This window comes from Pongo pygmaeus, chromosome 18 (assembly GCF_028885625.2).
Source record: "Pongo pygmaeus isolate AG05252 chromosome 18, NHGRI_mPonPyg2-v2.0_pri, whole genome shotgun sequence".
NCBI classification, from domain to species: domain Eukaryota; kingdom Metazoa; phylum Chordata; class Mammalia; order Primates; family Hominidae; genus Pongo; species Pongo pygmaeus.
Window position 1 is genome coordinate 87,034,663 of NC_072391.2, and position 20,995 is coordinate 87,055,657.

At 51.1% G+C, this 20,995-nt stretch overlaps 2 protein-coding genes across 15 annotated transcripts in view; one reads left to right on the forward strand and one right to left on the reverse strand.

Moving 5' to 3' along the window:
• ZNF276 (zinc finger protein 276) overlaps positions 1-4,701 on the forward strand; it is a 26,659-nt gene extending 21,958 nt beyond the window's left edge. For all 5 annotated transcript variants that reach the window (XM_063654622.1, XM_063654620.1, XM_063654619.1 and 2 more), the window contains exons 10-11: positions 2,663-2,762; positions 2,832-4,701. In XM_063654622.1, the coding sequence (XP_063510692.1) occupies positions 2,663-2,762; positions 2,832-3,102 (371 nt within the window). In that variant the 3' untranslated portion in view covers positions 3,103-4,701. The remainder of the gene's footprint in view (positions 1-2,662; positions 2,763-2,831) is intronic.
• The window catches only part of FANCA (FA complementation group A), a 79,771-nt gene continuing 62,134 nt past the window's right edge, over positions 3,359-20,995 (reverse strand). For 5 of the 10 annotated variants that reach the window (XM_063654601.1, XM_063654602.1, XM_063654600.1 and 2 more), the window contains 12 exons: positions 16,645-16,729; positions 14,235-14,407; positions 13,166-13,274; positions 11,336-11,395; positions 11,089-11,193; positions 9,890-10,002; positions 7,672-7,810; positions 5,680-5,742; positions 4,872-4,977; positions 3,986-4,407; positions 3,735-3,827; positions 3,359-3,562 (listed from right to left, as the gene is read on the reverse strand). In XM_063654601.1, the coding sequence (XP_063510671.1) occupies positions 3,455-3,562; positions 3,735-3,827; positions 3,986-4,407; positions 4,872-4,977; positions 5,680-5,742; positions 7,672-7,810; positions 9,890-10,002; positions 11,089-11,193; positions 11,336-11,395; positions 13,166-13,274; positions 14,235-14,407; positions 16,645-16,729 (1,576 nt within the window). In that variant the 3' untranslated portion in view covers positions 3,359-3,454. Of the gene's footprint in view, positions 3,563-3,734; positions 3,828-3,985; positions 4,408-4,871; positions 4,978-5,679; positions 5,743-7,671; positions 7,811-9,889; positions 10,003-11,088; positions 11,194-11,335; positions 11,396-13,165; positions 13,275-14,234; positions 14,408-16,644; positions 16,730-20,995 lie in introns of those variants that run through there. The other 5 variants (XM_054455462.2, XM_063654605.1, XM_063654604.1 and 2 more) reach the window with 3 other exon arrangements.

Here is a 20,995-nt window from a genome sequence, read left to right on the forward strand (position 1 = left end):
CTCAAAAAAAAAAAAAAAAAAAAAAATTGTTTGAACCGCGTGGACCCACATATCCATGGTCAGGGACTCGAATCCCTGGTATTCAGAGGGCTGCTTTTTCGTAAGTACAGGTTCTGTAGGGTCTTTGCAGGGCTAACTTCGGGACTTGAGTATGAGCAGATTTTGGTAAGGGGTGGGGGTCCTGGAACCAGCTGAGGACAACTGTATTTGATGCTTACATACACAGTTTTCCTTGGTTTTGAACTTATTACAGAATAAGAATTATTTATCCTTGAATAATTTACTGAATTTGAAGAATTTACTGAAGTATTTTTTCATTAGGATTGCTTTTTACTGCTGGGTCATCTCCCGACATGTGGGTTGTTATTTTTTGGGTTCTCCCACATCTCTCCTGATGGCAGCAGTTCCTTGGGTTTGGTTCTTCAGATTCTGCATCTGTCCAGTCACTGATGGTCACAACCAGCAGTTCCTTAAAAACCTGAAATCAGGCCGGGTGCAGTGGCTCACGCCTGTAATTGCAGCACTTTGGAGGCTGAGGCAGTGGGATTGCTTGAGGCCAGGAGTTTGAGACCAGCCTGGGCAACATAGTGAGGCCGTCTCTACCAAAAACATTTTTTTAAATTTATTGATTGAGACGGTCTCCCTCTTATCACCATAGCTGGAATGAAGTGGCGCCGTCTTGGCTCACCGCAAGCTCCGCCTCCCGGGTTCAAGCCATTCTCCTGTCTCAGCCTCCCGAGTAGCTGGGACTACAGGTACCTGCTGCCACGCTGGGGTTTTGGGGTTTTTTTTTTTTTTTTGACGGAGTCTTGCTCTGTCGCCCAGGCTGGGGTGCAGTGGCACAATCTCAGCTCACCGTAAGCTCCTCTTCCCGAGTTAAAGCCATTCTCCTGCCTCAGCCTCCCAAGTAGCTGGGACTACAGGTGCCTGCCACCACACCCGACTAATTTTTCGTATATTCAGTAGAGACAGGGTTTCACCATGTTAGTGAGGCTGGTCTCGATCTCCTGACCTTGTGATCCACCTGCCTCGGCCTCCCAAAGTGCTGGGATTATAAGCGTGAGCTGTGACGCCTGGGTAATTTTTCTATTTTTAGTAGAGAGGTGGGTTTTGCTGTGTTGGCCAGGCTGGTCTCGATCTCCTGACCTCAGGTGATTTGCCCATCTTGGCCTCCCAAAGTGCTGGGATTACAGGCATGAGCCACCATGCCCAGCCCCCAATTTTTTTTTTTCTGGGACAGTCTGTGTCGCCCAGGCTGGAGTGCAGTGGTGCAATCTCGGCTCACTGCAACCTCCACCTCCTGGGTTCATGCAATTCTCCTGCCTCAGCCTCCCAAGTAGCTGGGACTACAGGTGCGTGCCACCACACCTGGCTAATTTTTGTATTTTTAGTAGAGACACGGTTTTACCATATTGACCGGGCTGGTCTTGAACTGACTTCATGATCTGCCTGCCTTGGCCTCCCAAAGTGCTGGGACTGAGCACTTTGTGTAAGCCACTGCACCGGCCCCCCAAATTTTTTTAATTAGCTGGGTGTGGTGGTGCACACCTGTGGTCCCAGCTCCTTGAGAGGTTGAGGCAGGAGGATCACTTAAGCCTGGGAGTTCCAGGCTATAGTGAGCCATGATGATTGTTACCATTGCACTCCAACCTGGGCAACAGAGCAAGACCCTGTCTCAAAAAAAAAAAAAGAATCGCTTGAACCTGGGAGGTGGAGGTTCCAGTGAGCTGAGATTGGGCTATTGCACTTCAGCCTGGGCAACAGAGCAAGACTCAAGTCTCAGAACAGCGTAGAGTAAAATGCCAAGATAGGGTTTCCCTCCAAAGGGAAAAGTCTGTCTTGTGAAGAGTTTCAGGGCTTGACAGCTGTGTAAGCAGCACAGGATGAATGGGTCTGCATGTCCACATGTGGCATTTGTGGATTAGCAAGTGATCTCTTTGTTCAAGGGTGTGAGAACGATTTCCAGAGCAAGTACAGCAATGCATACCCCCAGCCCCTGGGTATGGACCCCTCTCATATGGAGATGAATTCTAGCCATAGCTGTGACAATCAGTAATCTGTACAACCTTAGTGATAGGGCTTCCTTTAAGAATTTGTAGACCAGGCACGGTGGCTCACATGTGTAATCCCAGCACTTTGGGAGACCAAGGCAGGTGGATCACAAGGTCAGGAATTCAAGACCAGCCTGGCCAATATGGTGAAACCCCGTCTCTACTAAAAATACAAAAATCAGCTGGGCGTGGTGAAGGGTGTCTGTAATCCCAGCTATGCGGGAGGCTGAGGCAGAAGAATCGCTTGAGCCTGGGAGGCGGAGGTTGCAGTGAGCTGAGATCACAGCACTGCACTGCAGCCTGGGTAACAGAGCAAGACTCCATCTCAAAAAAAAAAAAAAAAAGAATCTGTGGTTAAGGAAATAGATTTCTGAGGTTTCTTTAAAAACCATCCTCAAATGCACACAGCTGATGAAGCCATGTGACAGTGTATCAAGCAGTTTAAAGATCTTAATAAATGAGGCCCTCAGAGGCCCCTTGCTTGGACGCACTGCATGGTGAACCATGTACGGAAACGTCTTCCCAGCTGGGATGGTTTCACATTGTGATCGTCGTCCCCCCGGGAGGTTGGAGCATCAGGGGCCTGGACTCACTGGACTCTCCTCTCTCAGAGGTGCGGAACTACATCTGTGACGAGTGTGGACAAACCTTCAAGCAGCGGAAGCACCTTCTCGTCCACCAAATGCGACATTCGGGAGCCAAGCCTTTGCAGTAAGTGTGAGTCAGGCCCCCCGCCAGGGCTGTGGCCCACGCACCTTCTTACCTGCCTCTGTCCCCCAGGTGTGAGGTCTGTGGGTTCCAGTGCAGGCAGCGGGCATCCCTCAAGTACCACATGACCAAACACAAGGCTGAGACGGAGCTGGACTTTGCCTGTGACCAGTGTGGCCGGCGGTTTGAGAAGGCCCACAACCTCAACGTACACATGTCCATGGTGCACCCGCTGACACAGACCCAGGACAAGGCCCTGCCCCTGGAGGCGGAACCACCACCTGGGCCACCGAGCCCCTCTGTGACCACAGAGGGCCAGGCGGTGAAGCCCGAACCCACCTGAGGACGGCAGTGAGGATGAGCACCTCTAGCAGCCCGGACTCCGCAGAGGCTGTCAGCCTCACCCTTCGTGTGCACCCGCATGGGAGGGTCAGAGGGTGCTGCCCGCCCTCAGTGCTGGAGGCGGGCTTGGTGTACGGCTCAAGTAGCCTTCCTCTGCTCTGGGACCAGTGGTTTATTTTCCTGCAAATGCTGAGTGACCTGGGGCCAGACAGTTTATAAATAATTGATTCCTTTCCCCACTAAAGCAATCGAGGAGATTTGTAATCCACTTTTTAGTGCAACAAGAGCTCCATGTTATGCTTGTAATAAATTATTTACACAGGAGCTGGGCTGGTGTGCAGTGGCAGGTCCTGTCAGAAGAGATGAGGCTCCTGGTACAGGTCAGCGTCAGGGGCAGCCTGCTGTCTGCTCTGGAGGGCGGCGCTCACCTCTGGGTCACAGTCCCCATGATCAGCCAGCAGCTGTGAGAGAGGAGCAGGTACTCAGCCCATGCCGTCCACTAGGCCTCAGACCACAGGGGAGGGGCTCTGGCAGAACAGTGGAGTTGCACTGCCAGCCAGGTGGGCACATGGCCCAGGCAGCTGTCAATTCTCATGTCCCCCACGTGTCCCAAGGTGGATATCTTGACGTTACCTCTGCCATGTGTGAGAAGCTCTTTTTCGGGCACCGAGGTATTAACTGCAGCAGAAAAAGACGAGCTTTTGTTATCAGTTCCACGGGGTTGTCCTAGAGAGAAAACAGGCAAACTCACAGGTTAGAAGACATACTGAAACAGGGCTGGTGTGTCCCCCATAGTCTGCATGCTGTGCCGGAACATTCTTTGGCAGAAGCAGCCTCAGGCTGGGGGGAGCTCCCCTGGAGATGGGACTGGCCCTTGCACCTGCCTGACCCTGGAGCTCCAGTCTCCTGCCAGCTGGAGGTGAAACTGTGCTTGTATCCCCAGCCATGAAGAGCTGGACCAGCTTCAGGTACATGTCGACAGCAACATGCAGGAAGGCCTCTTCCCTGATGGCCCCGTCTTCATGGAAGTAGGAGAGAAGACTAGAGGTAAAGACATAGTGACAAATGGCTACAGACTGCTGGAAAGGTAGCAGGTGATGCCAAGGGATACTGCTCATCTGTGGAGCAGAGGCACAGGCAACCCTTCCCATCTGGCGGGACCCAGAGGTGCTAAGATGGGGGTCTGGGAAACACTGCCCCAGCCCTGACAAGCCCTGTGGGTGAAGGTACCTGTAGAAAGCGAAAGGCAGCAGCCTGGTGTGCTGATCCGCGGCCACGCGGAGGAGGAGCCGCCCCAGCATGAGGTCTGCAACACCAAGAGGCAGCTCAGGCAACTCTGGACATCTCTGTCTATTATCAGTGCTAGGGACACCCCTGGGGGTCGGGACGTGTACCCTGGGAGGTCTGGCTGTGGGGATAGTATAGGGCGAACAGCCTGAGCTGAGGATACCCGGGTACCTGTCGGCAGCTGGGAGAGGATGGGGGGGTCGCCCTCTCGCAGGAGGGTGGGTGTGGTACAGACAGAGGCAGTCCCCACGATAGGCCCATTGGTCCTGGGGTTGACCCGTGAGCCAATAAATTATCTTATTGCTTTAAACAAGTTTGTACCTAATCTGTCCCAACTAAAATGGAGCTTATCAACTTAGCAAGAGCATAAACTCATAGAAATGAATTAGTGAACCTCAAAGGAGGGCTCGTTCTTAACCATTTGAAAGTTGCCTCTGAAAAGAGCGGCCCTCCGCATTTGCGCCTCAGCAGCGTGTTTCTTACCACTCTCTGTCAACTGGAAGAGTGCCAGCCAGGATATCTTCCTCTTCTCTAAACACTCGAGGATTGCTGCACAAACGTGGAAAGCCTTCAGTGGGTCTGTGGCGCTCTGTAAACCGCAGGAGACCAACCCTAAGAATGGCCGACCTGGTGCTCCCATGGGTAGGAGGGTACAGCCCTCAGCACAGAAGAGGGCATTTCCTCTTTGCTTATTGAAAGTCTTAAAACTGGTGACAACCTATAGAAGGTAACACTGGGCCTCTGGACACAGGAGGCTAAGGTAGGAGGCCAGGGACTTCGAGCACCCACACCAAGGCTGCTGCGCCACGTCCTCAAATAAGACATTAAAAGAAAGGCCCACAGGCCAGATGCACTGGCTCATGCCTGTAATCCCAACACTTTGGGAGGCCGAGGTCAGCGGATCACTGAGGCCAGTTCAAGACCAGCCTGGCAATATGGTGAAATCCCGTCTCTAATAAAAATACAAAAATTAGCCGGGTGTGGTAGGCTCACGCCTATAATCCCAGCTACTCGGGAGGCTGATGCAGGAGAATTGCTTGAACCCAGGAGGCAGAGGTTGCAGTGTGCTGAGATCACACCACTGCACTCCAGCCTGGGCGACAGAGTGAGACTCCCATCTCAAAAAAAAAAAAAAAAAAAAAAAAGCCTACAGCCTGGCAGTTCTCACACTTCCGCAAACACAAGGAGCTCCTGAGCTAGTCTGGAAACCCCGACTTGGAAGGTGGCTGCCTGGTGACCCTGCCTGGCCCACAGTGGGAGAGGACACCTTGGCTGGTGAGGTCTGACTTACATTTGAGGTCAGATGTGACGAGAGCAGGCCCATCAAGGAGAAGAAGAAAAGGAAAACCAATAGCTGTAAATAAAAACGTGCACTTATTATTACATTAAAATTAACCTGTGCTCTGTCATTCTCAATAAGGCTGACACATTCCTCTCTAATTGAAATTTTTTACATCTAGGCCATAAATCCTTTAAGTGGATCTTAGAAAACTTTCCAGTCACTTCTAGAGAGACAGCTTAATTGAGAATTAATTACTACTGGCTGGGTCATTTCACACTTGCCTTTAAACAAAGCTAGAAACAGTTTGAAAAAGTGACAAGAGCCAGAAAGAGAAGACTGCCGCGGTCTCCTTGGCTGTGCGCAGTCCCAACTCACCATCATCTCCCTGCAAGGCCTCCTGTCAGAAGTGTTTGTAAAATCCTTGAAGATAAACCCACAGGCTCCATCCTAAAGTAGGACCTGACTGGGCAGGGTCTCTGTGGACACTCCTCTCCGCACACTAGGGCCTTAAGGCCCTGGAGCCACTAAAATCCCTTCTAACAAAACTACACAAGAAACCTGAAAACGTACTCAGAAGAACCCCTGTAGGAGGGTTATAATCACCAAAACCCTGGGCGCTGCTGTCGATCCAGCTTTTAGCTGGTGTAAGTCGCGTGCTGACACTGCACCTATGCATTGCGGATCTCGGGCTGGGCACAGAGGGCTGCTGCCTCCAGCTCTCGTGGGATGCTTGTTTCTGCTCCTATTCTGCACACACCACCCTTGGCTCCCTCCACAGAGGGCTGTGTGGGTGTCACTGGTCTTGTGGGGGCAGTCAGGTTTTCCAGGGCACAGCAGCCAGGTGGGCAGTGGGTCTGAGTCGAGCATGGTCCCTGGCCTGGAATTCAGAGCAGCCTCTTCTCCCACTCCTTTCCCTATGCCTATGGCTGCAGACAGTCCCATCCTTGCTGCCTCTTGTTCCCAGTACCCCAGCTCTGAGCTGTCTCACTGCAAGCTTATCTGGGGCTGTCCCTCGGCACATGAATAAAGGCTACTGCAGCATGAACACAGAAGGCACCACTTGAAGGCTGACAGCCTTTACACTGGGTTGTGATGAGGATAAAAATAAGCTGAAGAAAAGCACTTCAAGCCTGGGCAACAGTGAGACCCCCATCTCTTTTCTTTTTTACTTAAAAAAAAAAATTTTTTTTTTTGAGACAAGTCTCGCTCTGTCACCCAGACTGCAGGGCAGTGGCGTGATCTTGGCTCACTGCAGCCTCTGCCTCCTGGGTTCAAGCAATTCTCCTGCCTCAGTCTCCTGAGTAGCTTTACAGGCTATGGGATTATAGGTGCGCACCACCACACCCGGCTAATTTTTGTTTTTTAGTAGAGACAGGGTTTCACCATGTTGCCCAAGCTGGTCTTGAACTCCTGACATCAAGTGATCCACCTGCCTTGGCCTCCCAAAGTGTTGGGATTACAGGCATGAGCCACCACGCCCTGACTACAGACCCCCATCTCAGAAAAAATTACAAAATTTGCTGGGCATGGTGGCACACACCTGTAGTCCCAGCTACTCCAGAAGCTGAGGTAAGAGGATGGCTTGAGCCCAGAAGAAAGAGGCTGCAGTGAGCTGATTGTACCACTGCACTCCAGCCTGGGCGACAGTGAGACCCTGTCTCAAATACATACAACCATTTAAAAAAATGAAATTATTATTTTTACTAGTAAACTTGAGAGTCAAAAGTCTTACTCCAAGCCGGCCGGGTGCAGTGGCTCACGCCTATAATCCCAGCACTTTGGGAGGCCGAGGCGGGAGGATCACGAGGTCAGGAGATCAAGACCATCCTGGCTAACAGTGAAACCCTGTCTCTACTAAAAATACAACAACAACAACAACAAAAGTCTTGCTCCAAGCCTCATATTTGTCTTTAGAAAAACAGTTCATCAGGCAAGCCCAGAGCAACAGCACTGATTGAAACCAAGCTTGTGAGAAATCAGTAAAAGAATTTCCTATCTTGCCTCCTCTCTCTGGCAGTCCAGCTTCTTTAGCTGCTTCCTGACGTTTTCGTCCCTGACTTGTTGAATGGCAAAGTGCAGTGCAGCAGCTGAGAGCCAGTCTGGGTTGGGTGCTGGGGAGGCAGCCTCAGGGGAGAGGAAACTGGGACAGAGAGAACGAGGTCATTGCAGGGCCTTACAACCATACAACCACGCCATAGAAACCAAGTCCTTATTCCCACCCGTCACCTTTGGGGGCCTGCCTTTCCATCAGAGGACACAGAAGGGCTTCAGGACCACCAGAAACCAGGTCTGCATTTTCCCACCTGTCACCTTTGGGGCCTGTCTTTCCATCAGAGGACACAGAAGGGCTTCAGGACCATCAGAAACTAGGTCTGCATCCCCCAGCACCCCCAGGTCCACGTGAGAGTCTGGGCAGGTGCTGCCCCAGGGCATCCTGGTGTTCTGAGAGCTGCTGACTGAGGAGGCAGCTGGCCTGGTCCTGTCCACCTTGCCCTGTGCTCTTGGGCCCCAGCTGCCTAAATTTTGGAAGAAGAGGCCTCATTTTCCTCAGTTCTCCATGACTGGCCCTGTGGATCAGGCAACCCCTCCTACAACAGAGAACAAAGGACTGCCTGGCTCTGGCTCCAGCGTGGTGTCTGAGTTTTCTGGCTGGTTAAAAAATCGGTAGGAAATTAATGAAACAATGCTGTGGTTTAAGAGACTTTAAATAAGCTGGGCATGGTGGTTCACACCTGCAATCATGGCACTTCAGGAGGATCGCTTAAGCCCAGGAATTTGAGACCTGCCTGGGCAACACAGCGAGACTCAATCTCAAATAAACAAAAACGAGGCAGGGCGCGGTGGCTCACGCCTGTAATCCCAGCACTTTGGGAGGCTGAGGCAGGCAAATCACCTGAGGTCGGGAGTTTGAGACCAGCCTGACCAACATGGAGAAACCCTGTCTCTACTAAAAATACAAAATTAGCCAGGCGTGGTGGCTCACGCCTGTAATCCCAGCTACTCGGGAGACTGAGGCAGGAGAATCGCTTGAACCCAGGAGGCAGAGGTCGTGGTGAGCCGAGATCATGTCATCGCACTCTAGCGTGGGTGACAAGAGTGAAACTCTGTCGCAAACAAAACAAAAAACAACTTCAGACAATCTGATCTGTGTTTGTAGAATTAGAACTGGAGGTGAGACCTGCTTTCTCCTTTTGAGACAGAGCTTCTCTCTTGTTGCCCATGCTGGACCACAATGGCATGATCTCGGCTCACTGCAACCTCCGCCTCCAAGGTTCAAGTGATTCTCCTGCCTCAGCCTCCTGAGTAGCTGGGACTACAGGCACACACCATCGCACCCAGCTCATTTTTGTATTTTCAGTAGAGACGGTTTCACTGGTCTCAAACTCCTGACCTCAGGTGATCCACCTGTCTTGGCCTCCCAAAGTGCTGGGATTACAGGCGTGCGCCACCGTGCCGAGCCCCTCTTGTTCTTTCAGCAGACTGCAAGCAGCCAAACCCTGGGGACCCAGTGTGGCATCAGGGATTCAAAACTAGTCACAAAGTAAGGTGTTCTCCAAGGAGGCAGGATGGGTACTAGCAGTGCCCTCTGACGACCCCTTAAAAACATGGCACCCACATTCAGCAGGTGGAGTGGCTGTCAGCTCTGTGGTCCTCAGAAGGGTGTGTGAGCCTGGATCACACCAGGAGGTTGATGGTTTGCAAGGACCTGTGAATATCTGGGGTCCACAGGTCAGGGTAGGCTGAGAATCTGCATCCCTGAGGTCCCCATGACACTGACCCTGCCAGCACAAGGCCCACTCTGGGAGCCCACGTTAGATATAAGAGGAAGGGGAGCAGGTGGAAAGGAATCACTCGAGCTCCTCACTCAGACGAGAGCCTGGGAGAGGCCGTTCCTTACTCAGACGGGAGCCTAGTAGAGGCTTTTTTTTTTTTTTTTTTTTTTTTTTTCCTGGACAGAGTCTTGCTCTATTGGCCATTGGAGTGATCTCGGCTCACTGGAAACTCCGTCTCCTGGGTTCAAGTGATTCTCCTGCCTCAGCCTCCCCAGTAGCTGGGATAACAGGTACACACCACAAGGACTCGGTTCTTTTCTCCCTGCTCACACGAGAGGCTGCCCACACCGCTTCTCTCAAGTAAGCCAAGGTGTTTAGGAGATGACCTCGAGCAGGTCCCGAAGTGCATCTGGGCAGGCACACCCCGTCTCACCACCCAAACATACTCGCTGGCAAACTGCCGGCCTCCTTGCAGCTTCTGCAGTTCCCGGGGCAGCGGGCTCTGGCAGTGTCTCCTCCACCGGCAGAGCAGCACAGGCTCCAGGCTTGGCCACCACAACTATGGAGAGAGCACCAGGACACAGATGAGGGTGGCTGAGGTGGACACACCTCCGCTGCCACAGCCATGACAAGCCCTCGGCGCTCCTACAGGCCACCACGGGCCCACACTCACCTTGCGCTCTGCAACTCCAAAGCCAGTATCTTTTTACCTCAATTAAGGCTCAAAGCAGTTCCATGAGGCATTATTACCCACACTCATGGAAGACGTGGAATTTGGAAAAGAGCCTGGCCTAACCCAACAGTGAAGGGACCACACTGCCCTGAGCTGGGAACGAAACAGTGAAGGGACCACACTGCCCTGAGCTGGGAATGAAACAGTGAAGGGACCACACTGCCCTGAGCTGGGAATGCCTGGTCCCTGGATGCCCTCAGCTGAGAGCTGACGTTCTAAACACTGAAGAGTTCATTGATCATGAATTCCACCAACTGAGCTACAACTCGGTGCAAATGCAGCTTGGGGAGCTCCCTGGGGAACATGCTGTGCTGCGGGAGAAAAAGGCCGTCGTGTCCCTGATGACCGAGAAGGAAGGGCGACAGCTGTGGTCTTCAGGACTAAGTGAGCTGCCGCGGAAGTGAGGGAAATGCTGCCCTCCTCCCACTCCCAGGACCCTGGGCTGCTAGGGGAGCCTGCTGAGCTCTGGCGGGAGCTGAGGTGAAGTCTCTGCTCCGAAGTCCCAAGAAAGCGTAGTCAGGCGCAAGTGGGCCACAGTTATGCTCTCGTGAGGGGGCACAGGCAGCCACCGTACAGCCTCCAGCCAGTGCACAACCCAAGACCACGAACAAACAAGCCCCGCACCCCTGTGGACACGAAGGTGCCCGTGGGGTCTGAGCGGGGTCCACAGGGGAAAAGTCGAGGGTGCCCATGGTGATGGTGGTGGGAGTGGGGACGGTTCTGGGAACTCAGGGTGCGCGGCCCTCATCTGCTGCCAGCTGGCATCTTTAACTGTGGCCTCCATGTCTCCTGATGCATTTTCTCTGAGATGGTAACACCCGGGATGGAGACGTGCTGCAGAGACGCCAGAGGCAGCCGTGGAGTCTCCCACTCATCCCCAAAACAAAACACCCGACAAGACAGCTGGCCCACCAGAGCAGAGGTCAAAATTAAGGGGCATTTCATCTGGCACTTGGCCAATATGAAGTCGACCATCAGGGAGGGGTCTCTGCTCCGCAGACAGGCGTTCAGGAGGCCCTGAAGGAGAGAACACACCAGGAAGTCAGCGGTTTGCGAGGACCCACAACCAGCAGAGTGAAGGAACTCGCAGGAAACTGACAGGAGGATCCACCCATGGCGTTCTGAGAAGGCCATGGGAGGGGCTGAGGGAGCAGCTCACCCTGAAGAAATGGGCAGTGATGTCCTGTGTCAGGGCACCTCCGAGGGAGCAGAAGTTTCTCTGCAAAAGAGTTCAAGGCAGGTAAGACAACGCCACAGGAAGAGAGGCAGAGTGGCTGCTGTGGATTCAGTTGTGAGAAAAACACTCGCTAAGGCTTGGCGTGGCCACCGTGGATGGTGCTCCTGGCTGACCGGGCCTGGCGCCCTGGCCGTGCTGTCCTGAAACTTAACGGCTTCCCTGGGCAGCCAGATCCTGCAGCCCACCAGCTCTGGCCCACATAGTCTTGTAGGCTCCAGGAAGAAGCCAGGGAGGCACAAGCAGCCGCAGGGAAAGGGACGCACCCAGAGCCCAGATCTGTGGCGAGGACGACACTAATACCACGGCCCAACCATCCTCTGGTCCCTTCACTAACCAAGGGCTGTCTATGGTGTTTTCCTGTCTGTCGGCTGTCATGTGCCATCTGAGAGCTTTCCGAAAAACAGCCATTCTTAAGAATTCAAAGGAGACCATAGTGATTTTCTGAAAGCTTTTGCTAGTCTCACGTCCTCTGCTTTCTTTGTCACATTTTAAAGTGCTGCATGAGGCCGGGCTCACACCTGTAATCCCAGCACTTTGGGAGGCCAAAGCGGGTGGATCACGAGGTCAGGAGTTCGAGACCAGCCTGACCAACATGGTAAAACTTCATCTCTACTAAAAATACAAAAGTTAGCCGGGCATGGTGGCAGGCACCTGTAGTCCCAGCTAATCAGGAGGCTGAGGCAGGAGAATCGCTTGAACCTGGGAGGCGGAGGTTGTGGGGTGAGCCAATAATGCACGGCTGCACTCCAGCCTGGGCGACACAGCAAGACTCTGTCTAAAAAAAATAAAAAATAAAAAATAAATAAATACATAAATAAATAAACATATAAAATGCTCCACAGCTGGCATGGAACCTGAATTCCATCTCTCACGTTTGTGCATCTTCAAAAACAAGAAAAAGGCCTTCGGGAGCAGAAGCTGCTCTCTGTAGAGTGGGAGGGGCTGGTATCTGTCTCCCCAGCTCTGACCAACTGGGTCCCTACTCTGCCCCATCCCCACAGCAAGTGCCACTTCTTTTTATTTGAGACAAGAGTCTTGCTCTGTCACCCAGGCTGGAGTGTAGTGGCGGGATCTTGGCTCGGTGCAACCTCTGCCTCCTAGGCTCAATTAATCCTCCTGACCCAGCCTCTCAAGTAGGTGGGACTACAGGCGTGCACCACCACACCCAGCTAATTTTTCTATTTTTTGTAGAAACAGGGTTTGGCATGTTGCCCAGGCTGGTCTCGAACTCCTGGGCTCAAGTGATCCACCCACCTTCCCAGAGTGCTGGGATTACAGGTGTGAGCCACCGCACCCAGCCTACTGGTTAAGATCACCCTGCAACTCACGCTGGGCAGTGTCTAAAATGGAAGATAATTGGGCTGCCTGGCAGGCAACAGCGGTAGTCAGATCACCACAAGGCTTTTTCACACATGAAGCATGTTGAGATTAGAAATAAATGAACCAAGGTGCGTGGCACACAAAATGGTCTGTATGATTCCATGCGTCAAAATCATTAAAACTTGAGGGAAACTAAAGGAACTCAAACTTTGGAGAAGGCAACCTACAGCTGGTTTGGTGATGTGCTGGCCGCCGTCCTGGCTGTGGGTGGGGCCCTCCCTCACATGGCATTCCAGACATTGTTCCCTATTTGACTTTGAACCCTTTCCTCAGTAATTCGCACGGTCAGGACATGCTTGGAGGCTGCAAGAGCTGCTGTCAGCGCCACAGGCACTGACAGATCAGATGGACATGTGCACACGGGGCACCCACCATCTCAGAGTTGACCAAGTGGAAGAACTGCTCGCATCTGGCAGTGATGGGCTGTTCTGCCTGGAAGCTGCTGCCGCAGAGGACAGACGAAGGCAGGCGGAGGAGGATCCTGGAAAGAAGAGGCTGTATTGGTGGTGACGGCACAGCATACACTCTGCTCCTTCCCAAGGGCTCAGACTCTCAGAGCAGCAACCACCACCCTGAAACCCAGGGCCACTGTTGGAACCAGAGCCTTGGCGTGTGTCCCGCTGTCCCATCCAAAGCCTGCACTCTGAGCCCAACTCCCCTATACCATGCTTGGCCCACTGCGCTCAAAATGTGTTACCAAACAAACAACTTTTAACAGTTACATAATAACCAACAACTTTTAAAAGTTACATAATAACCAACAACTTTTAACAGTTACATAATAACCAAGTGGATGATGCACCAGTCTGTCTAGTGAAGCAATTCCCTATGACTGTAAAATTAAATGACTTCACGCTTCTTATTATAAATGCAGCTGCCATGGGCATTTCTGAACAGTTTTCCCTACTTTGGTAAGAGCTCCTTCTGCGACGTCCCTCCACGTCTGAGCAGGAAGGTTTTTTTGTCGTTGTTGAGACAGAGTCTCGCTCCGTTGCCCAGGCTGGTGTGCAATGGTGTGATCTCGGCTCACTGAAACCTCTGCCTCCCAGGTTCACACAATTCTCCTGCCTCAGTCTCCCGAGCAGCTGGAATCACAGGCGCCCACCACCACGCCCAGCTAATTTTTTTTGTATTTTTAGTAGAGATGGCGTTTCGCCATGTTGGTCAGGCTGGTCTCAAACTCCTGACCTCAGGTGATCCAGCCGCCTCATCCTCCCAAAGTGCTGGGATTACAGGCATGAACCACCTCGCTCGGTGGGAAGGTTTTAATCAAAAGTACTTTCAACCCTCCAGATCTTCTTCTCCGTGGCATGTGCCACAGAGATGGACAGGCTTGGGGTGGGGACACACAGACAAGTAAGTAACGGGAAACAAACTCGCTACAAAGAAACTCTAGGACCGTCATGAGATGCTGCCCTGCCCAGGTGGTAGCAGGTGTTACCGTTTGTACATTAGCAGCTCCCTCTGTCTCTGAAGGCTGGCAGCCACGCTCCACCCGCTTGTCAGAGCCTGGAGCCGTCTGCGGAAAATCCCAAAGAGGAAGTGCCCCTGGGAGGGGGTGTGGCCGAGAGGCACTGAGAGGTCTTGCTGCAGCTCCAGGTCAGCTACCATCTCCTGGAAAAGAGCAGGATGCTGGCACAGGAAGGCCTCGGGGCTTACTGCCCAGCCAGCCGGGGACCCAGACAGCGGGGGTCAGGAAGAGGTCTCCACAGGGCACAGGGCAAGAAGGAACAAGTGGGACAAACTATTTCAATTGGAAATCACTTTGAAATTGCGAATATAGAACAGTGCAGGCCGGGTGCTGTGGCTCACGTCTATAATGCCAGCGCTTTGGGAGGCCGAGGCAGACAGATCCCTTGAGCCCAGGAGTTACAGTACTACTTATCAATTAAAAAAAAAAAACAGCTGGGCGTGGTAGCTCACGCCTGTAATCCCAGCACTTTGGGAGGCCGAGGCGGGCGGATCACGACGTCAGGAGATCAAGACCATCCTGGCTAACATGGTGAAACCCTGTCTTTACTAAAAAATACAAAAAAATTAGCTGGGCGTGGTGGCGGGCGCCTGTAGTCCCAGCTACTCAGGAGGCTGAGGCAGGAGAATGGCGTGAACCCAGGAGGTGGAGCTTGCAGTGAGCCCAGATTGTGCCACTGCACTCCAGCCTGGGCAACAGAGCGAGACTCCGTCTCAAAAAAAAAAAAAAAAAAGGCCAGGTATGGTGGTTCACACCTGTAATCCCAGCACTGTGGGAGGCCAAGACAAGTGCATTACCTGAGGTCAGGAGTTCAAGACCAGCCTGGCCAACAAAATTAGCCATACAAAATTTTGCCATACAAAAATTAGCTGGGTATGGTGGCAGGCGCCTGTAATCCCAGCTAATCAGGAGGCAGCGGCAGGAGAATAGCTTGAACCCGGGAGGTGGAGGCTGCAGTGAGCCAAGATCCTGCCACTGCACTCCAGCCTGCACTCCAGAGCAAGACTGTCTCAAAAACAAACAGACAAAAACAAAAACAAAAAAAAAACAGCAGAAGGACACTGATGTGCCCTTCACCCAGATTAACCTCTGGCTAACATTTTACCCCACACATCATTTTTGTCTCACAAGTCTTTTTTGTTGTTGTTGTTGAGACTGTCTCAGTCTGGTTGCCCAGGCTGGAGTGCGGCAGTGCAGTCTTGGCTCATGGCAGCCTTGACTCTCGAGCTCAGCTGATTCTCCTAAGTCAGCTTCCTGAGTACCTGGGATTATAGGTACACATCACCATGCTTGACTAGTGTTTTGTATTTTTAGTAGAGACGGGATTTCACCATGTTGGCCAAACTGGTCTCGAACCCCTGACCTCAAGTGATGTAGCCAGCCACCTCGGCCTCCCAAAGTGCTGGGATTACAGGCGTAAGCCACCGTGCCCGGCCGACTGTATTTTTTAAAGAAGAATAAAGATCGGGTGCAGTGGCTCACGCCTGTAATCCAACAATTTTGGAGACCGAGATGGGTGGTTCACTTGGGCCCAGGAGTTCGAGACAAGCCTGGGCAACATGGCAAAACTCCGTCTCTACAAAAAATCAGCTGGGTGTGGTGGCGCACACAGGTGCACACTGTCAGGATTGCTTGAGCCCAGGAAGTCAGGGCTGCAGAGAGATATGATCGCACCACTGTACTCTAGCCTGGGTGACAGAGCAAGACCCTGTTCCAATAATAATAATTATTATTATTACAATTAAGAGGAGAAACCAGATGGTCTCACTGAGGAGGAGCCAGGTGGGTCTAGGGAAAGCATCTGGCTAAGGAGTTGGGAGGCCCCAGTGCTGGGGGAGGGGGAAACAGGGGCCTGGCACAGAAGACACACGGGTGGCGAGCACCAGTAAACGCCTGTTGTCTGATAGTGAACACACACAGGTACCTGCTGTCTACCTGTATAGATTTCAGGTGATCCACCAGCCTTGGCCTCCCAAAGTACTGGGATTACAAGCATGAGCCAACAATAAATATCTTTTTTTTTTTTTGAGACAGAGTCTCACTCTGTCGCCCGCCCAGGCTGGAGTGCAGTGGCGCAATCTCGGCTCACTGCAAGCTCTGCCTCCTGGGTTCACGCCATTCTCCTGCCTCAGCCTCCCGAATACCTGGGACTACAGACGCCCACCACCACGCCTGGCTAATTTTTTGTATTTTTAGTAGAGACGGGGTTTCATCGTGTTACCCAGGATGGTCTCCATCTCCTGACCTTGTGATCCGCCTGCCTCGGCCTCCCAAAGTTCTGGGATTACAGGCGTGAGCCACTGCGCCCGGCAATAAATATCTTAATAGCATGCAGCCTAAATGAAGTGAATGCACTGAGTTGTAGCATCCTCAAACTCACCTGCAATCTGGAAATAATATCGTCATTTCCCGTGCGGCCACCAAAGACCAAATCAGAATTTTCTGAGCGGTCATAACTCCTTGAGCTGAAACGAAAATACAATAAAATCCTCCTCAGTATCACCTAATAGTGCTGGAGTTCCCAGTTCTCCTCCTGCCTCCAGAGTTGAGTGATGGCTGTGCTTCTCTGACAGTGTGACCCTCACATTAGTCAACAATAAACAACAAAAACTGCCACAAAATTCTACCAACCCCAACCCAAGAAATACAAAAATTATGTACCATGACCAAGGAGGCTTATCCCAAGAATGCAAGGATAGCTTAACATCCCCAAACCAATATAATGCAGTTATCAATAAAATAAAAAGCAAAAACCATAACATTATCTCAATAGATGTAGAAAAAGCACTTGATGAAATTTAACATCTTTTGTGATAAAAACACTCAATAAACTAGGAACAGAAGGAGATCTTCTCAATCTAGTACCTGGCATGTATGGAACATCATGCCACAGCGAACATCAGATTTGAGGAAAGACTGAAAGCTTTTCTCCTAAGATCAGGGGCAACAAGGATGTCCTCTCTACACTCAGAGCAGTGTCGCTGCCTCTACTCAACACTGCGCTGGGGACGGACATGGTGGCTCACGCCTGTAATCCCAGCACTTTGGGAGGCTGAGGCGGGTGGATCATCTGAGGTCAGGAGATCGAGACCATCCTGGCCAATGTGGTGAAACCCTATCTCTACTAAAAATACAAAAAATTAGACGGGCATGTTAGCAGACGCCAGTAATCCCACCTACTTGGGAGGCTGAGGCAGGAGAATTGCCTGAACCCGGAAGGCAGAGGTTGCAGAGAGCTGAGATCATGCCATGGCACTCCAGCCTGGGAGACAGAGCGAGACTCTGTCTCAAAAACAAACGAACAAAAATTAGCAGCTAGGCGTGCTGGCGGGTGCCTGTAATCCCAGCTACTCGGGAGGCTGAGGCAGGAGAATCGCTTGAACCTGAGAGGCGGAGGTTGCGGTAAGCCGAGATTGCACCACTGCACTCCAGCCTGGGTGACACAGCGAGACTCCGTCTCAGAAAAAAACAAAAAAACAAAAAACACTGCCCTGGAAGTTCAAGCTGGGGCAATTCAACAAGAAAAAGAAAAAGCATCCAAATAGGAAAGGAAAAAGTTAAACTATCTCTCTTCACATATTATATGATATTTCTTTTGTTTTTTAGTTTTGAGACTGAGTTTCACTCTTGTCGCCCAGGCTGGAGTTGCAGTGGCATGATCTCGACTCACTGCAACCTCTGCCTCCTGAGTTCAAGTGATTCTTCTGTCTCAGCCTCCCAAGTAACGGATTACAGGAGCCCACCACGACGCCTGGCTAATTTTTGTATTTTTAGTAGAGATGGGGTTTCACCATGTTGGCCAGGCTGGTCTCCAACTCGGGACCTCATGACCCGCCCACTTCACCCTCCCAAAGTGCTGGGATTACAGGCGTGAGCCACCATGCCTGGCCAGATATGATCTTATATATACAAAGCCCTAAGGAATCGATACAAAAACACTCTTAGAGCTAATAAATGACTAGAGCCAATGAATACACAAGAATCACTGGTGTTTCCATACATTAGCAACAAATGATTCAAGAGGAAAGAAGACTCGCTATCACTGCGATGGCAATACTGCCCCACATGCAGTCCCTATCAGGGTCCCAGCTACTTTTGTCACAACTGACAAACTCATCCCAAAATTAAGACAGAACCACAAAGCACCTAGAAAAACCAAACAATCCTGAAAAAGAAGAACGAAGTTGGAGGCCTCACACTTCCCAATTTTCAAACCTACGACAAAGCTTCGGTCATCCGAATGACGCAGTGCATATGGACATACAGACCAAGAGACACAATGAGAGCCAGAAACAAATCCTCACATGAGCAGCCATCTAACTTTTGACAAGGGTGCCAAGACCATTCAGTGGGGAAAGAAGTGTTTTCAACAAATGGTGCTGGGACAACTGCATGGCCACAAGCAACAGAATGAAGCTGGATGACCTCACACAACAATTTTTTTTTTTTTTTTTTTTTTTGAGACAGTCTCTCACTCTGTCGCCCAGCCTGGAGTGCAGTGGCACAATCTTGGCTCTCTGCAACCTCCGCCTCCCAGGTTCAAGCAAGTCTCCTGCCTCAGCCTCCTGAGTAGCTGGGATTACAGGCGCCTGCCACCACGCCTGGCTAGTTTTTGTATTTTTTTAGTTTCGCCACATTGGCCAGGCTGGTCTCGAACTCCTGACATCAAGTGATCTGCCCGCCTCAGCCTCCCAAAATGCTGGGATTACAGGCGTGAGCCACCGTGGCTGGCCCAAAATGTTTTCTGATCCATCAAAATGAATCAAAATCCTAAAGAGCTAAACTAAAAATAGATGATCTGGACTTTATAAAAATTTAAAACCTTTGTACATTAAAGGATACTATCAAGAGAGTGAAAAAAGAACAGAATGGGAGAAAATATTTACAAATCATATATTTGATAAGAACTTTATCTAAAATATATAAATAACTCATACAACTCAGTAAGACAAATACAGTCATGAACTGCTCAATGACAAGGATTCATTCTGAGAAACACATCTTTAGGCGGTTTCATCACGTGAACATCCAAGTGCACAGACACAGACCAGAGCCCCCGCACACCTAGGCCACATGGCACGGCCCACCGCACAGACACAGACCAGAGCCCCCGCACACCTAGGCCACATGGCACAGCCCACCGCACAGACACAGACCAGAGCCCCCAGCACACCTAGGCCACATGGCACGGCCCACTGCTCCCAGGCTATAAACCGGCATAGCATGTAACTGTATTGCATGCTGCAACTGTAACACAACAGTATTTGTGTATCTAAACATAGAAAAGGTACAGTAAAAACACAGTTAAAAAAAAGGTACAAACAACTATGGCTATGTGGGATCACCGTCACTTATGTGGCTGTGTGGGTCACCGTCACTCGCTGTTAACCAGAACATTGTTATGCAGAACATGAATGTGACCCAGTTTTCAAATGGGCCAAGGATGTGAACAGATTTCTCCAAAAAAAATCTACAAATGGCCAATAAGAAAATGGAAAGATGTTTAAAATCACTACCCATCAGGGATGTGCAAATCAAAACCACAATCAAATAGCACTTAATACCCACTAGGATGGCTACCATCAAGTCAGGCCTGGCAGAGGTTCACGCCTGTAATCCCAGCACTTTGGGAGGCCGAGGCGGGCAGATCATTTGAGGTCAGAAGTTCAAGACCAGTTTGGCCAACATGGTGAAACCCCATCCTTAAAACAACTACAAAAATTAGCCAGGTGTGGTGGTGCCTGTAGTCCCAGCTACTTGAGGGACTGAAGCAGGAGGATCACTTGAGCCCAGGAGGTCGAGGCTGCAGTGGGCTGAAATCTTGCCACTGTACCCCAGCCTGGGTGACAAAGAAAGACCCGGTTTCAAAATAAATATACATAAAACAAAGTAAGACTCTGTCTCAAAAAACAAACAAATAAAGTGAATGGATAAACAAAATATGGCTGATCCTTCTGTTCCGCAGTGAGCAGCTCTGTGCAAACCTACCCATAAAGGCTGGGGAAGCTGGAAGGCTGAAGAAAGAGACTGAACAATCCAGTTTCTCAGACAGAAATGTTTAAGGACTTACAGACAGAAGCCATGTCTCAGGCAGCCGAGAGAGACGATGCATCCCTGCACTGTTACCCCCAGGCAGGGCTTCTATACCACAGGGAAGGACTACTGAAGTCAACCCCTCAGAGAAAAGCAAGAATGCTCTGTGAATCTAACCGCTGGATTTATGGTGGAAGATTTGGTTTTTTGTTTTGAGATGTAGTCTCACTCTATCACCCAGGCTGGAATGCAGTGGTGTTATCACAGCTCACTGCAACCTCTGCCTCCCAGGCTCAAGCAGTCCTACCTCAGCCTCACGAGTAGCTGGGACCATAGGCACACACTACCATGCTTGGCTAATTTTTTTTTTTTTTTGTCAAGACAGGGTTTCACCAGGCTGGTCTCGAGCTCCTGAGCTCAGATAATCCGCCTGCCTTGGCCTCCCAGTGCTGAGATTACAGGCATGAGCCACTGCGCCCGGCCTCAAGGTTGTTTTGACCTAAGAGTGGGATTTAAAGTAACAGCAGATAAATGGGAAATTTCAGGAGGCATTCTTGGAGTAGGGTTAACAAGAAGTCACCCACGATGGAGGTGCGTCAGCCTCCATACCTTCTGTGAGCATCAGTCAGCCATAAGAAGGAAGGGTATGCTGATATGTGCTACAACACAGATGAGCCTCAGAAACATTCTGCTCAGCC